The sequence below is a fragment of the Polypterus senegalus genome, chromosome 4 (assembly GCF_016835505.1).
Source record: "Polypterus senegalus isolate Bchr_013 chromosome 4, ASM1683550v1, whole genome shotgun sequence".
NCBI classification, from domain to species: Eukaryota; Metazoa; Chordata; class Cladistia; order Polypteriformes; family Polypteridae; genus Polypterus; species Polypterus senegalus.
The window spans coordinates 38000641-38018403 of record NC_053157.1 but is presented as its reverse complement, the minus strand read 5'-3'; the positions used below and the strand labels follow the sequence as shown (position 1 = coordinate 38018403).

Genomic DNA, 17763 nt, shown 5'->3' with positions numbered 1-17763 from the left:
CACCCTATTACTTTCTTTTTTTAGTTAAAAATGTATTTGTCCCAGATCTGTACATCGTGGAAGAAGTTATATAATGTTATATTAAACACTAGCCATGCCCTGGCTCCACCCGCATATTTCTTTAAAAGGACAGCGAGGAGGGCCCTGCCCAGCTCCCCACTCCTGACATCACGCTTCTCTCTCCCCTCGGCCCAAAGCCTCTGTCTTGGATCAGTGCAAATCTATTGCTCCTTAAAGAGAAACATGATTCTTAGCATAATGAGAGAAGTCGCAAAATCAACCGGAATGCTCAAGCAAATTATAGAAAAATCAAAAAGATCAAAATCCATTAAAGCAGACAGACATACAGCAGATGTTGGATTTTATATTTATAGAGATATGTTTCAGTAAAACAAACCTAGAAAATGTAAAGAAGTCAGGCGATTTATTCAATCACAGAAACAGCACCTCACCTGCACCTGATGCACACCTCACATGGAACAGAGAGCTAATTAGTAATAAAAATGTGTTATACAGCCTCTTATTAATCAAAATCATATGAGTTTAACATTATGAGAATAACATTAATGAAATCTTGCCAAATTTGAAAGAAGCCTGGCATCGTTTCACGCAAGGATGTGATTATTTCTAGTTTCAGATAATATATAGTTCTGCCATTGTGTTCTTCTAATTAACCAGAATTGGTCAAAATGCTAACCAGGTATTGAAGGAAATAATGGACATTTTATCACCAGCTAGTCTAAACTCATCTGAATTAACTTCAATGACTGCTGTAAGAGGGTTTGCTATGATCGTACATCCTATATTACCTGATAGATAGGGAAAAAAATCTTTTTCTAAAATGGTTTTAATTTAGAATAGTGCCAAAACTTATGCCTGAGGTAGGTTGGATCTGCCTGGCAATTTTCACAATTAGGGCCCAATCCCTGATACATTTTGTATAATTTTAATCTGAAGAGGTGTGTCTGCTGTAAGATTTTTCAGTTCAATTACAGTGTGTTTTAAATTGGAGTATGAATGAATGTTGCAATATGATCTTCCGCACCTTAAGTGAGATGATGGTATCTCTTTCCCAGCATTGCAAAGGGTAGTCTAGCACTTTGACAATATTTGATAAAGTCTAGAAATCTCTTTATTAGGTTCAAATATATTTAAGTATGAAAATTGCCAGTGGATTAGGGATGTTAGGTAAATTCTTTTTTACAAAGTCTCTAACTTGTAGTAGAAAAACAAGCATGTTGAAGGAATTATATATTTACAACAACAACAACAACATTTATTTATATAGCACATTTTCATACAAACAGTAGCTCAAAGTGCTTTACATAATAAAGAATAGAAAAATAAAAGACACAATAAGAAAACAAAATAAGTCAACATTAATTAACATAGAATAAGAGTAAGGTCCAATGGCCAGGGGGGACAGAAAAAACAAAAAAAAATCTCCAGACGGCTGGAGAAAAAAAATAAAATCTGTAGAGATTCCAGACCATTAGACTGCCCAGTCCCCTCCGGGCATTCTATCTAACATAAATGAAACAGTCTTCTTTGGATTTAGGGTTCTCATGGAAGGGCTTGATGAAGATGGTCACGTAGAATTCTGCCTTTTAATCCATCCATCATTGTTGGAGCATCATGAAGTTAAAGTTAATAAAAAGGAGAAAACACATTTTAAATATAAAGATCTTTGAAGGCTGAGATGTTGAACTTTTTTCAAAGGATTTATTAATAATTATAGGAATACTCTGAAACAGGAATAAATACTTTGAAATGGTAATCATTTTAACAATATTAACTTTGCCCACTAGAAAGAAGTGAAGAGTTCACCCTCTATTTTTATTTTGTTTAGTGCTTTCCATCAAACTGCCAAAAGTGTGAAACAGTCAGCCTTCTAATATACTGTTATGTGCTAAAGAGTTTAATGAAAAAAGTTCTTTCTAAAATAATTTTATATATTTAATATAATCAGCAATTATACATTTAGGTTAGTGATGAAAAGAATCATATTGTCTGCATACAGATATATTTTTTATACCATCCCTTGCCTTATAATTCAATTTGTTCCTTAGTTTTGACAAAGACAAATGGCCAGGGGTTCAAAAGCAATTGGAAAAAACTATGGAGATAGAGGACAGCCTTCTTAATTTCTAACTTCTAATTTGAAATAGTCATAGTTCATATTGTTTACCCACACAGAGGTTTCTGGTTTTGAATAGTTTATGTAATTTAATTCAGGTGACAATATGTGTATCAAAACAAATGTATGCAAAACAGTAAAGAGATATCCCCCATTCTACAAGACTTGAAGCTTTTTCCACATCGGAAGATAATTAAACCTCAGGTACTTTGATTTCTGCAGGAGTGCACAGTGCTTCCAACTAGTGGTAATTGTCTGATGGTAGTTGCCAGACTTTAGTGTATCTAGTTTGATTTTGTGATACTATTAAAGGAAGTACTTACTCAATTCCTTTTACTAGGACTTTGACCTGCAATTTCACATTTCAATTTAGCAATTAAACTGGTCCATGTAATGCACGTTGCAAAAGGTTTTTAATTTGGAAAGACATTGACCATTGCCCTGGCATGGAGTGTGGGGTTAAGTATCATTGTTTTTTGCTTCTTAAAACAAAACTTGCATTAACAGAGTGATTTTAGCAGACATCCTGTTGCAAAATTCTGATGTTTAAGCATCTGGGCCTGATGTTTTTCCACAATTCAAGGAATGAATTTCAGTAAGTTTGTGTGATTTGTCCAGTTCCTCAACAAGCTGTGTGCTAAATTGTGGATTAATTGTGGATTTAATGTATCATGAAGGGTATTGACATGACCTTCTACTTTATTGAACTCTGATGTGTGTAAAGATTTACAATGTTCCTTAAATATATTAGTTATTTCTGTACACTCACTAAATTTTGTCCTGTTTTTCATTGTTAATATCTGTTATTCTATTATGCAATTCTATTTTATGTATTTCTTGAGCTATAATCTTGTTAGCTTATTCTTCTGTTTGCAATAACAACCTTTTTATATATTGTGCCTTTTGGAGCACATTGGTCAACTTTGGAAATCTTAATAATTAACTATTAGTCTTCAGTTTATTTTTAACAGATACAAATGATATAATTTGTCCCCTCAGATATTCTCTTAGCAAGTCTAAAACTGTTCTGCTGATATCTCTGGATTTGCATCAGTCTCTGAAAAAGTCAATATTGAGAGCTCATAAATTTAAGGAAATTGCCATCCTTTAGAATTGAAAGGTTCAGTCAACAGCTACAGTTTATGTTGCATCAGGAGAGCCAAATGATTTAAATTCCAAAATAAGGGGAATATGATCAGAGACAAAGATTACATAATTTTTACAAGATTTGAGGGTGTGCAAAGGTTGTTACCTACAAGGAAATTGTCAATTCAAGAATAAATGTGATGCACTGTAGAAAAAAATGAATATTGCCTTGAGAATGGGTAGAGAAACCTCAATGGGTCTGAGAGGTTATGATCCTTCATAAAATCTGACATTGTTGTGTCAGTTTTGGATAATACAGTGGCAGGTGCAGTTTAAGAATTTAAAACAGGGTCTAGTACACAATCAAAATACCCCGCCATTATGAACTTATGCAAGCAGAATTTAAGAACTGCAACTAAAGCTTTGATCATAAATTCTTTATCATCTGAGTTTGGTGCGTGTATGTTGACCGAACTTACTTTAGATTCATTTAATTTGCCTATCACCATCCTATAGTACTCTCAGTACCCTTCACCTTACTTCTGGTCTATGATGGATGCAGGAGAATCCAGCTGATAGTCAACGAGTTTGTGGTTCATGTAGTGCTTTTTTTAAAATCGTGATCCTCTTTACATGAATGTTTTGTATGTAAAAATGCAGTCACCACCTTGATCTTTGTGCATTAAATCGAATAAAGCATATAACACGTTTCCTCATTCCACTGGATTTTGGAAAGCATCTGCAACTATGTGACGCACAGCACCCCAGAAGACAGTTGTATGAATCCGTACTACACAAGGCAGTGGTTAAAACTTGTGATTGTTATTTAGTAATGTTAAAGGTGATTAATAAGCATTCAGTTTATTTGTACTTGCTATGAATCACAACTATGTATTGGCATTAGAGCCTATAAGTACAATTACCTCATCTTGTTATGGACTTTAATAAATTTATAACAATAAGAAAGAGTAAAAATTGTTAATTAGTTTTACTCTTTCTTTTATTTCTACCATATTCTTAACAAGAGTGGCTTAGTTCTATAATCTGCAGTTTTTTAAGAAGGTTCCCACAGCAGGCGGCCTCATTTCAGTATTTTTTCTTAGAGTGCTTGCACACTCCATCACACATTAAGGGCATAATGTCAAGTGTTGTTTGGTATTGCAAGTTTAGTAACCACATGCTGGTGGTCAGTGGTGTTGACTTTTTAAAAACTACAATGCAACTGTAAAATTGTACAACAAAGCAATTGTTTCTGGCATGCTTGAATAACAGGCCTCCACTCTCCGACACACTCCAAAGGTTATAATATAACAAAACAGAGTTCAATAAGCCAAATGCAGTCTGGCCCAGCCCTGGTGACCTCCTTTCCATGGTCCATGACCTATTCCTATTATTCATTGAGTCCTAATGTGCATACATATTTACATTTTACTTTTATTAGGAAAGATGTTTGGTAAGTATGTCTGTAGAGGTGAAAGGCAATACTAAACATTGCACCAGTGGGAATATACTATTACATCTAATATATTGGTTAGGTTTTATGGAACTATTCATTTCATGGAAAAACAAAATGACTTGCATTATGCCTTAATTATTTCTAGTATCTAAATGATAAAGTGCTTTACAATGTGTCATTATTCAATAGAAATCTAATCTGCTCATGCTGCCGTTTTTATATTTACATAATTATTGTTTGCCCGCCACATTTCTGCTTTTTTAAACAAAATAGTACAATGAGTTTATGTGTAGCCATTCAGCCAGTGTTAACTATGTAAGCTACTAATAGTGGTGTAATGTGCATGTTGTGTTTTTAGGGCATTAATTTGCTCTCTTAACGTGAACAGGGCTATATTTGAACAGCATGGGGTTTCTAATCGGGTACATTCTTTCACAGTAGCTCTTTACGTACATCAGAAAATTCATAATTTTCATTAAGATACTTGTAATGAAACATGACATGACATTGAATTCATCTTCATGGAGCAACCACCACTGTCAAACAAATCTGAATTCACTCATACTCTTGTGGGATTAGATAGAATAAGATGTTCAGAACATAGATTCAGCACCAGCGAACTTGCAACAACTATTGAGGTACATTGCAGTTGTTATAATAGTAATAACAATAATAGTATTTTTTGAACAAAGGTTTTTTCCTGGTCTCATGGTAATTTTTCCAGTATACATGAAAATATACTCAATTGAGTCTTGTTCGTTGTAAAGGGTAGAATTACTTTAACCCTATATTGTTTTGTTTTTGTTTTTTCTTTTTTTTTTTTTTTTGCACAACACCATATTTGATTTTAATTTTCCAGGCCAATTTTTCATTAAGTGGTACCAACATCAAGATATGGGACTTGTCTGCTAATTCTCAAAAGTCATGTGTAACATCATCAGTGCAACATTATTTAACCAGGCAGCTGTTGTGAAATCCTTCCACTCCAAAGCACAAAATGTTAAACAGGCTTACAATTAATTAATTAATTTAAAAAAATAAACAAATGGTTATCAAGTTCTATATTCAAGTCTGTACCCACTAGATTGGTCTTACCCCAAGACAGCCTGACCCCAAACTCAAACAGACCTAACAAATGTGCACAGGCTCAAAAATATTCACAAAAATAAAGACAAAGGAAAGTGTGAAACTTCTTCAAATATACGATAAGTTAATTACATTTAAAAGTTTAAAAGAAATGTTAATTATATTTAAAACTTTTAATCAAAAATAGAACAAGGACAAACATGGCAGGAAGAAAACGCACAGAAATTAGGTTTTGTTGGATCTAATTAGGATCTAATCAGTAATATTTTAAAATAAGTTCATGAAGCACAGAGAATTTATTAATTTAGGTAGGTTTACAAGCCTTAAATTTAACGCTTGCTCTCTCTCTCAGGGGTGGGGATCGATCTGTTCTTAACTCAATTTGTCTTTTTGTAAAAACTTGATTGCTTTGTATGGATTGCAATAAAATTAATAAAAAATTAAAAATTAAAAAATAAACACTATATTTGGCGTAAGCTAAACAGTGCACATTACCAAAAACACACCATTCCCTCCATGAAGCATGGCGACAGCAGTATGCGTCCCCACAGCAGGACCTGAAAGACATGCGAGGGTAAAAAAAATGCAGCAAAATACAAGGAAGTCCTGGAGGAAAACCTGATGCAGTCTGCAAGAAATCTGCGCCTTGGGAGACGATTTGTGTTCCAGCAAAACTACGAGCTGAAAGCAACTCGGGAATGGCATCAAAACAAGAATATTAGGAGTTGCCGAGCCAGACATTAAGGAGTTGTTTTCTGTTGATCAATGTTAAAAAGTTGAATAAATCCACTGTGAGTCAATGCTGTAAACAATAAAATGTGAAAACTTTCAAAGGGCTGAACATTTTTAATAGGAGCTGCATATTTATTTTATAGTTTGTCTTAGGTAAAGCATAAAATTTAAATACTTTAAACGTGCAATTCATAAAAGTAAAATAATATTAGTAATAAAAACTGTAACAAGTTATTTTAATGTGATTGTGGTCCACCAGGCTGGCACCGGCAGCTGAACCCGACACAGACACGTGTGGGACACAAGTTCATGGCACGCAGGTTTGATTTTTTCTTTTTCCCTCGTGGGAAACGCCTTCCCCATTCCCCACAAGTATAACACAGTCTGAGCACAAGCACAGCACAATACCATACGTCTCTTCCTTCTCTTTATCTTTCTCCACCTTCATTCCTCGGGTCAAGCTTTGTCGCTCCTCCTCCCAACTCTGGCTCCCCAAATAGTGGCTGTGGCTCCTTTTATAATGCACCCGGAAGTGCTCCAGGTGTTTGATTACTCGTTTCCAGCAGCACTTCCGGGTGTGGCGGAAGAACTGCCCATAAGGGCTCGGCAGCTCCTGCTGCAGCACCCCCTAGCGGTGCCTGCAGAGCCCAACAAGGCTGCACCACAGTCCAACTCCCATGAAGCCCTGAGGGAGTCTGAGGCACTGCTGCAACCCAGAGGGTTTGCCATTTAGCGTCCCAGGGGAGGTAACGCTCTGGCCACACTTGCTCCCCCAGTCTTCTCAGCATGGAGGCGTCCCAGCCAGACAAGAGCCCCAGCTACAGTGATACATTGCAATTTTTTTCAAATACATATCTAATGGCTCCTGAACCCACAAGTGGGTTACAGTCTAAGGGTACTATTTAATTACAGCACAAGCCGGAATGCACTTTATCTCCTGAGATGTGGCCTGAAGTATGGAAAGCCACCACAGATTGTACCCCCTTTAATAAGATAAGCCTGTCTGACTGTGTGCCTTCTCTGATGGATGAGGTTAAGATGATGTAATGCCAGTTTTTACAAATGTTTTTAAGTACTGCCAAAAGTGTGGTGATAGTTTCTGTGCTCGGGAGCTCAGGGTAGTAGGCAGAGGTGAATGGCGAGCCAAATTATCATCCTTAATTGATTTACAACTACTTTAACTGCATTTAAATGCATCCCGAATGGATAAATTGGCTTGTTTCTTTAACTGTCGTTTGTAATAACTGAACCAAAACTAATGGTGAGCAGTCATTATAGTGCATTGTAATGTTATTTATTATAATTTTGCTCTGTAATTAAAACAAAAGCTACAAAATATTCTTTCAAGGAAGCATTTAAAGAGATAAATCACTGCTTCCGTGAAACAGAATGGAATAAACCTCTAAATAATACATGTAATGAAAGCAAATGGAGCATTTTTTGTTTTCAAAAGGAAGAACCATTAATAAAATTTCTGTCAATAGGTGAATAGTCAAATAGGATGAAAAAGCAGTAATAAAATGCGTACAAAACAGAAGCAGCCATAGGTTACCAAATCTACGATCATTTGTAAAGAAAAAAAATAGAAAAGCTCAAGGGCAACTAGAATAGTAATGCAAATAATGTACAAATTCAACCCCTAAAAAGCTTCTGTTCAGTACTGTTGTGGTAGTTTAGTTGTAAGACAGCAGATAACAAAGGGACTGACAATGCTAAGCAATCTAAAGGGTAAAAATACAATAATGGGTTAATGTTAAAGATGCAAATATCTTTAATGGACTATTAGGAATATTTCTTTTAAGAGCTATTTAGCGTGGCTGTCACAAATGAGAGAAGATTTAGCTTATGCTAAGGCACTCATAAAGTAATATTACAAATCACATTAGGCGTAGAATTACATATCTTGGTGAAATATTAAAAAAAAAAAACCCATAAAACTAGGGATTCATTTATGAAAAACTGCAATTAGGTGCTGAATTGTCAGGTTTCTGTCTTGCATATTCTTTGTATATAAAAATATAAATAAGTCTTCTCTATTACACTAAAAGCTAATCTTTTTTATCTTTTTTATTGAGTCCAAAGTTTTGTAAACATGATTGTAATAACTAAGATGTGAATCCATATAAAAAAAAGAATATAAGTAGACAGCCATGGAAAACATGTGCTGTAAACTAAACCAAGGGGAATCAAAGGTCTTTCAAATTAGAAAAGTCATCCTCATCCTCATCATCATCATCGTTTTTACTTACAAAGTAGTAACATTTCTTTGTTCTAAAATGAGAATCTATATTTACCCATAATTACCCATAATTTACTCCCTAAATTCAGTCATTGAAAGAGTGGAGGCTGCTAGTGAAGTTCGCTCTTCACTTGCCATAGGGAGGAGCGTCCATTCATTTTCTAAACCCACTTCATCCGGATTAGGGTCATGGGGCAGCTGGAAGCTAACCCAGCAAACATAGGGCACAAGGCAGGAGTAATCTCTGGTCAGGATGCCAGTCCATCGCAGAGCTAGCACAAGGACCCACACAAACACAATTTAGCATTGCCAGTTCACTTAAACTGCATGTCTTTGTAATCATGGGAGGAAACTGGAGTATCTGGAGGAAACCAATGCAGACATAGGAAGAACATGCAAACTCCACGGCAGAAGGACCTGGGATGTGAACTCTTGTCTCTTAAATTTTCGGCAGCAGTACTACAACTGCACCAGCCCAGGGAGAAGTAGACATTCTAAAAATGAGCCCAACATGTTGTTAAAACGATTATGACAACTAAGCTGTGACTTTATATCAAAATATAAATGTGAGTGGGCAACTCCCAAATAGTGTAAAGTAAACTAAGCCAAGAAGAATTAAAAGTATTTCAGATCAGAAAAGTCATCATCATTATTTTTGCTCTGATAATCCTAGTCAGAGTCATGGCAGTTACATTTTTGCTCGGCAGACCAGGCCACCATATCCTCAGCAAGATCTCCCAACCCATCCTGCAGAATTTCCAAACATTCACAGGCTAAAGGAGAGATATAATTCCTCAGATGTATCAAAGGTCTACCCCTTGGTCTTCTCTCAGTGAGCCATGTCTTGTACATCTCCCATGCGAGGCTTAAAGTGGGCCTTGAATCTACATGCCCAAGCCACATCAGATGGCTCCTCTCAATCAGAGAATCGACGATCCTACAGTATTGCTGGGCTCCTCATCTCATCACAGAGAGTGAGCTCAGCAAATCGATTCCGAAACTCTTTTTGTCACTACCCAGATCTTGTTCCCAGAGATGAGGATGTGGTGAGATGTACACTTACTGTACATACAGCATGTCATAAAAGCTGCTGCCACTACACTGATTATTTGGCTTTAACTTTACAGCACCTGGAGAGAGAGGAAGACCACACAAACAAGCAAAATGAGTTACAAAGTTCTTCTAACAATCATAAATCATTGTTCCCAATAAGAAAGCATCCTGTACCTCAGCCTCAGCCTGAAGTTATACGTCAAAATGTCACCAAAACCTGACAATCTGATGGGTCCCATCAGCCTCTGGTAGCAGACCTCGAATGTCTAGCTAGCTAAGTATCCATTGCAGACAATAACAAGGCACGTTTGTCAGTTGAAAATAGTCTTTCTTAAACACAAAGTGCTCAATACGACACCTTTGTTGTGTTATTCTACAGTCCTTCTAAAAAATCTGTACATTTTCTCGTTGTGACTGCTCACATATTGTCTTCCACAGTTGTAGTAGCCCAAATCGCTGCTTTTTCCTCCACTTTTCACAACAAGCCAAAGGATCGTTTAGGTCCTAATGGAAGAGTCGTACTAAATGCTGAAGCATCATGGGAAAAAATGAACTGGCTGAACTTTTTTTTTTAATACTTGGTCGCTATGACCAATCAAGACTCAAGGAGAAGGGATTTGTACAACTGTAGCCGCCCAACCCGTTGTAGACATTACTGGAATAAAGCAGCCCTTATCATCTGGACTTGACAATATTTAGGTGAATTGCACCATTGTTCTGTGTCTATTTAAAATGGCAGCTTGTAGTTTCTGGCACCCCAGCTGAAGGGTTAAATTTACAAGTAGGTTATTGTTATACATTTTTTACAGTTTTATTTTTTTTCTTAAACAATATAGTACATTTAAAAGTTTTGAAGTTTGCTGAATATTGTTTTAATAAAACTTTTATTTAAATACATAAACATTTTTTGAAGATCTTTCCTTGACTCCATTTTGTTTTCCAAGGGTGCCACAATTTTGGTCTTCATTTGTGTACTGTTGCTAGTAACGTTGCTAGGCAGGACAATCGGAGGTCACGACCTATGATGTCACAGGTTAGAGATTATAAAGGTCAACTCAAAGACTTCCTGGTCATTAGAGTTCTGGATAAAAAAATCTATAGTGGCAAGTTTATTTTGTTTAATGATCTTCTGGTTACATCTTTTGTCGTGTTTTCTTTCAGTTTTCATTTGCAACTCTTTAGACTATGTGTCCTTTTTCAGTCTCATTAAAAATCTGCTTTAGTTTTTTCTGTGGCGGAGCAGATATTTACTAAAAATATGCAGTTAAAAACTTTGGTTAGGCCAAATCTGTTCTTAGTTTGTTACAGTCCTTTTGGTACTGTTCATTTTTACTACACACAGATATTCTTAACCTCCAGATTTCCTGACCAGGCCTGTATTTTTTAACTGAGTTTTTCTCTGACTATTTTGCTTTTTCATCCCTCGGGTTTAAAATTCACCGTCATTCTTGAACACTTGTTTTTTCAAGGCATTTTCACAACAATCGCATATTTGAAACTTGAAAGTATACCTTTAGAGTAGAGCCTAAGAGTGATAGTTTCATTTATGTTAATTTGCTTCGACTTTGTTTTTGATGTATTTGGACAAATCTGTATCCTAATATGTGATAGTTTTGTATTCAGTGAGTTGTATAATCTATTCTTGCATCTTGCCTTGTAGTTTTTATTGTATTTCTGAGGTGGCCATGTGTGACGATGAAGGGTTCGGCTCCATGCCGTCACTGTTTGGAAGCCCTTCAACCCAACACCGTTGGTAATGTCACCGATGAGCTAGACAGTTGAGGCAATAAACAACTGAGCAAGGGGATGGTAAAAAAAAGTGCAAAAGTGCTTTTATTAAAAAGCCAATCAAAAACAGTGTTCAATAAATAGTGCAGTTCATTCAAAAAAGTTCCATAAATAATCCGATAAACGTGGAGGTTAAAACAATAGAACAGCAACATTTATTTATATAGCACATTTTCATACAAACAGTAGCTCAAAGTGCTTTACATAATAAAGAATAGAAAAATGAAAGAAACAATAAGAAAATAAAATAAGTCAACATTAATTAACATAGAATAAGAGTAAGGTTCAATGGCCAGGGGGGACAGAAAAAACAAAAAAACTCCAGACGGCTGGAGAAAAAAGACCATGAGACCGCTCAGTTCCCTCTGGGCATTCTACCTAACATAAATGAAACAGTCCTCTTTGGATTTAGGGTTCTCATGGAAGGGCTTGATGAAGATGATCACGTAGAATTCTGCCTTTTAATCCATCCATCATTGTTGGAGCATCATGAAGCTTTGAATAGGTGGTGGTGGTGCAGGGGTCAGGAGTAGGGGTCAAACAATCCTTTAAAATCGAGGTTAAAACGTTCATACAGGAACCAATAACAAGCTCAATGCTTCTTTGTTAGGATTAGCGTCTCACCTGCTTCTCCCATACGGGCCCTTTAACAGGCGAGACGCGCTCTCTCTCTGCAGCTGCCCTTTTCTATCACAAACACAGGTCTGGAGACCTCCCGATCCTGGCTTTGGTCTGGCACTCATCCCAGACCTGAGACTTGGAACCCTTTGGTCTCCAGGACGCCCACACCAAGGATTGCAACACCAAGTCTCGCGAATCCCGCTGCCTTTCCAGTCTTCTACAGACAGTCGCCTTTCCCTGGTCACTCCCGCTACCTGCTCGCTCAGCGGGAGCGACTTTCAACTCCAAAGCCTGGCTGTCGGCCTAACACCCAGCTTCCTCACAGCTGCCCACGAGCGCTCGTTCGCTCGCCCACACGCTCCACGTGTCTGTCTCTCTCTTGCACTGCCTTGATTTCTCGCTCCCTGTAACCTCCGTCCGCTTTTCCTTTCTCTTGTTCCGCCAACCAACTCGCGCTTCTTTTATATCGCGAGGGGCCATAGCAGCTGCTGCACATTAGCCACGGGAACAATCACGGATGTGGGCACTAGGTGAGAAACGCCCACACCGCAGATCGCCCCGCGGCTTGCTACGACTACTACGCCCCCTCACGAAGCCGCTAGCGCAGTGATTATTTATTTTTAAAAAAATGGCCTTTGCTAAGCGAGCTGTGGACCCATAACACCACACCATGATAGATTGAACATCTAGCTCTGTGAAGAGGATTATTTGTGTTCTGTTTTGCGTGTTGTCTCTCTCTGAATTGCCTTTCCCAAAATTTTTTCCCTACAAGGGTCTTTTTTTAGGAGATTTTTCTAGTCTTCTTAAGGTGTCACACCTGGGGAGCTGTCAAAAGTCAGCACCTGTTAAAGGCCATTGAGGCATTCCTTATGTGAGGCCATACATGAAATAAATTGTGGTTGATAGTAGACTCTAAAGTTTCTACACCTAGAGAGTGTTCAGAAGTGAATATGAAGGCTAATAGGACGTTAGATTTTTTACTGTGATGTGTTGAGTACAAGTCAGAGGAAGTTATATGTTAGAGATTTATAAAAATCCAGAGAAAAGTGATTAGAGTAATTCCAAAACTGTCTGGTATGAACTAAAAGGAAGAGTTGAAGAAGTTGAATCTTTTCACTGTAAGAAAGCATATTATAAAAGGGAGAAAGTGAGAGGAGTGCTCAAAATTTTGAAGGAGATTAGCAGGGTGTTAGTTTAAAATGAGTTCTTCAGCAAGAACACAAGGACACAAATGAAAATATGTGATGGGTAATGACTGAAAGTCAATTGTTGTCTTTCTGATATGCTGTATTCATGCACAGGGTCTCCTCAGGACTGTTCTTCCACCTGTTTTGTATGTTCCCAATGCTAATGGTTGTCACAGCAAATCTGAAAACATTTGTAAGGCTTCTGAATGGGAATGAAATGAGTCACGGTCCAGCTGAAGACAGATATGTTAACTGGTGTGATGAGTCTTTTCTTCATGTGAACATTGCAAAAACTGAGGAACTTATAATCAATTTTGGAAGAAACCCCATTCTCCCACAAGAAAAAACTGCATAACCAGGCTGTGAAAACTGTTGACAGTTCTAAATGTCTGGGATCATTTATAGACCTCAAAACTGACTTTTAAGGAAAATACAGAATCTGTCTGCAGTAAGGGACAGCGGCACCTCTAATGTTTAAGGATGCCTTTTCAGTCTGATTCCTACTATTACATCAGTCCTTTATAAATCTTGCATTGAGCCTGTCGTATGTTCTGCTGGCCTGGTTTGGAAATCGTAATGTCAGCAATAAAAACAGAACAAATCAAATTGTAAAACAGAGCAGTGATATAACATGGTCTCAACAGTCAAACCCTCATATTATGGAAAGCAGAGTGAATTCTCTCAGACAGGACTTGCCCACTATATTCTGAATTCCAGTTGTTGCCATCAGGTCACTGGTTCAAGGTTCCCTGGATAAATAGCATCCAGAACAAATTCTTCTTTATCCCAGTTTCTATTAATTTTCAAAATCATTTCAGGTTTAATAAACATCCAGTAGCTTACCACAACGGTTAGCATTTGTATCAATCATTAGGCACACCTAACATTAGTTTAATTTTTTAAGTGTAACATGTTTAACCATGCGTGCACACTGCTATATTATATTTACTGTATTTAAACTAGGTTTGTTTGATGGCTGTTTTTTTTTTCTTAGTAATGTGTTATATCATGTTCTGTCCGTAAAACCAGCTGTTGAACCACATTTACCTCTTGGGACAATAAAATTGAATTGAATTGTGCAGAAACCTTGCAAAACTTTCCTCACACAGAGAAGTACTTGCTGATGGGATAAGTTACCAGACAGTGTGTTAGAGAGCAGGACTTAAGGGACAAACAAATATCAATTTGACTTTAATTTGGAGAAATTAGATAAACAGAACTGACGATATTAATTTGTTTGAATAGTTTTTTATTGATGTCAAATATTCTACTGAAGACTTCATATTCTTATATAATACGCTACCGTGGCTGTTCATTTGTCTGTTCAGGATTTTAAATCACCTGTAGCTCGCAAACCATTTGACCTATTGACCTGAAATTTGGTACACATATACTACTTGACCCCTACTTTCTGATGATTGACCTCCAAGGTTATTACTCTTTTTATTTTTATTTTACTTTATTGTAGAATCAACTCTCGGCAGCAGGCAGCAGGGTGGCTGTGTGGCGCATGCATACGGGCGCCGTTCTCATCCCTATCTCCTTAGGCGTCACTTCCTCTCCCTCTTCATATCTTAAATCATTCTTGAGGCAGATTGAACACTTGAGTGCCAGCTTAAGTGAAAAATCAAGAAAAATGTACTAAGCAATTGCAACACAAACACGGACTTAATCAGTTTTAATGCAAAATTATGCCAAAGGAAGAAGAGAAGAAGCGGGCCCCTAGAGTGGAGGAAAGAAGAGCTGCTCAGGAAGCAGCAAGCGCATCAACCTCTGAGCAAACAAATTCTAAATGTACAGAGAAAGAGGATGAAAACTATAAGTCAAGTGTATTCAATGCACTTTAACATGCAGTCCACTGTGCGAGAAGAAGAGACAAGAGCCATGGCAAGGGTTGGGGCAGCCACCCGTTTAATTCAGTATCCTGGCTGCAAAAGCGAACGATTCATGATTGAGTCAGGTTTACACGACAGAGTCCAAAACAGAACTGCCTTCCAGGGAAAAGGTGTGAGGCTTTCTAGGAAGTTTGGGGGGAAGTGATGTCGTCCTCGGGGCCGGGACCGGAAGTGATGTGTCCTGAGTCGAGGTGGTGGCTCCTGGTGGGATTTCCCGGGAAAGACCTGCAGGGGACTTAGAAAGAGCGTCCGTGTACCCCGCTCCCCCCCGGGCAGATGTATTATCATTCATCTCTAAGCCCTTCAGCTGCCTCCTATGCACAAGTGTGTGACAACTGTTACTGGTGAGAATATAATTCTGGTATTAACATTCCACTAAGCATCCTGGATTGGAGAAATCTGGAAACAGACCTAGTGGTACAGTATATTGTAACTACTTTTAAAAACCAGTGATTGGATGAGTTAGAATGACTTAGTTATCAAATAGGATTAACTAGATAACCTTTAAGGATTATACCTTTCTGTTTAAATGTGCTGTCTTTTAGAATTGAGAAACTGAAGAGACATTTCTTTAACAGCAAAAAACTGTAGAGTGCTTGTGTTCTTATAAATTAGTACATGGCCAACTTTTCTCTTTTCATTTACTCACAGAGTGAGCAAGATGAAAATGCAATCCAGATGGCTGGAGATGACATTGATGTACCCGAGGAGCTGAGAAAGATGGTGGATATGGATGCAGTAGAGGAAGAGGAGAAAGACTCCATTCTCGGACAGATTCAAAACATCCAGAACATGGACATGGATACAATTAAGGAGAAAGCCCAGGCCACACTTTCAGAAATGAAGCAGGCTGCAGAGCAGAAATGCTTACTGATGTGAAGATGATATTTAGTAACAGAACATTAAGAACTTCCTTTTTGAAGTGATAGTGTTTTCACTTAAACAGTCTTAAAGGTATCATGGAAATAGATTTCTGTTTTTTCTATTATTTGCATTTTAAATGTTCTACTAAATCTGTTGTTAGCACTGGTGCTCCTGAAAGCTGGGTTAGAATTCTGGCCCAGTTTCTGTCTCTATGGTGTCTGAGTGTTCTTCCCATGTTGGATGTGTAGGGTAGATTGGCAGCTCCAATTGGCCTCAGAGAAGAAAATACAGCATGTGCATGGGTTGTAATGGACTGGTATCCCATCTGACACTGGTTTCTGCCATGTTTCTTACACTCCTGAGAAAAGCTTCATCATGTGCAAAAACAGATTTGATAAAATAAGCAAGTATGTGAAATGAGTGAATGAATTAATTAATTTGAGGTTTTATATACAGGATCTCTGTTGGATCTATTATGTGCAGTAGATTAATTTGGGGATAATGCAGTTCTGCTCCTTCTTGTCATAATATTTTTTGCCATATATGTAGCCTCCTTTACATTATATTTACCCAGGAAAAATGAGTCAACAAGATATTTTTTTTTTCAACAAAAAGCAATGTTCTGTGTAACAGAAACATATATAAATACGAAAATGGCAACATAAATACAGTAAGAAAGGTACAGTATATCTAGTGTCCACTACTGTACTGATGCAGATCTAGTACATGTCCATCATGTTGTTAAAACAGTCACTGACAAATAGCCCGATGTTACAATCGGGACAGTAGAAGGTGTGTCTTTGCGCACTTTTATTTTTTTCTGCTGCTTGCACATAAGAGAGTAGTATGTCAGTGCCTGATCCGCATGATTGACAAGCCCATTGTGTAATTGAAGCCTACCACAGTGCAAGGCTTAGTGACTTCCATGTTTCCCCTGACATGAACATTGGCAGTTACTGCATTGTGAACAGTGATTATTAGAAGGCTAACATCTTTTTTGTCCTTCCAGTCGATCATAATCATTTTGCCTTTTTCCATCACAGCTACTGTCACACCATGGCGAAGCTTTACACAACCAAATTCACCAAGCATATCACGACGGTTCGCCTGTACACTGCTGTATCAAGTATCCATTTCACTGTCTGTGTCAATATTGGATGACAATTCACATTGTCATCTTTATCTCTTGAATCAACTAATGATTTAGCTTCATTTTGTTCTAAAACTGGCTTTACAGCTTCTCATTTACACACCATTGTATTTTGTTTGAAGGCTCCACTCAGCTCATGAATATTGATGAGTTATCTTAGAGTGACAAAATTTGCAGAAATACATATTTGTAGCATAATGTGATTTTATCCACTAGATGGATGGAATACTGTTCCGAGTGTTATTCGAGCTTAATGTTCTACTTTGGATTATGACAGTTAAATCTCTAGAGACATTCAGGGTTAATCGTATTTACGTAGAATTCCACACTCGAGAGACTCTCGAGGTTAACACCAAGAAGGTTAAAATAATTTGTTATTGTTGTTTATATAGGTTTAGTTAACAAGAGGTTGATTAGCTAGAGTAATTAACAGCAGTCATTCAAAAATTAATACAGTAGAAAGAAAGAA

General features: G+C 37.4%; 1 protein-coding gene across 1 annotated transcript in view; it reads left to right on the top strand.

Annotated features, from left to right (window-relative positions):
* cplx4a (complexin 4a) overlaps positions 1 to 16159 on the top strand; it is a 44353-nt gene extending 28194 nt beyond the window's left edge. Inside the window, exon 3 of the mRNA XM_039752746.1 lies at positions 15932 to 16159. Within this exon, the coding sequence (XP_039608680.1) occupies positions 15932 to 16159 (228 nt within the window). The remainder of the gene's footprint in view (positions 1 to 15931) is intronic.
* Positions 16160 to 17763: the final 1604 nt, after the last annotated feature.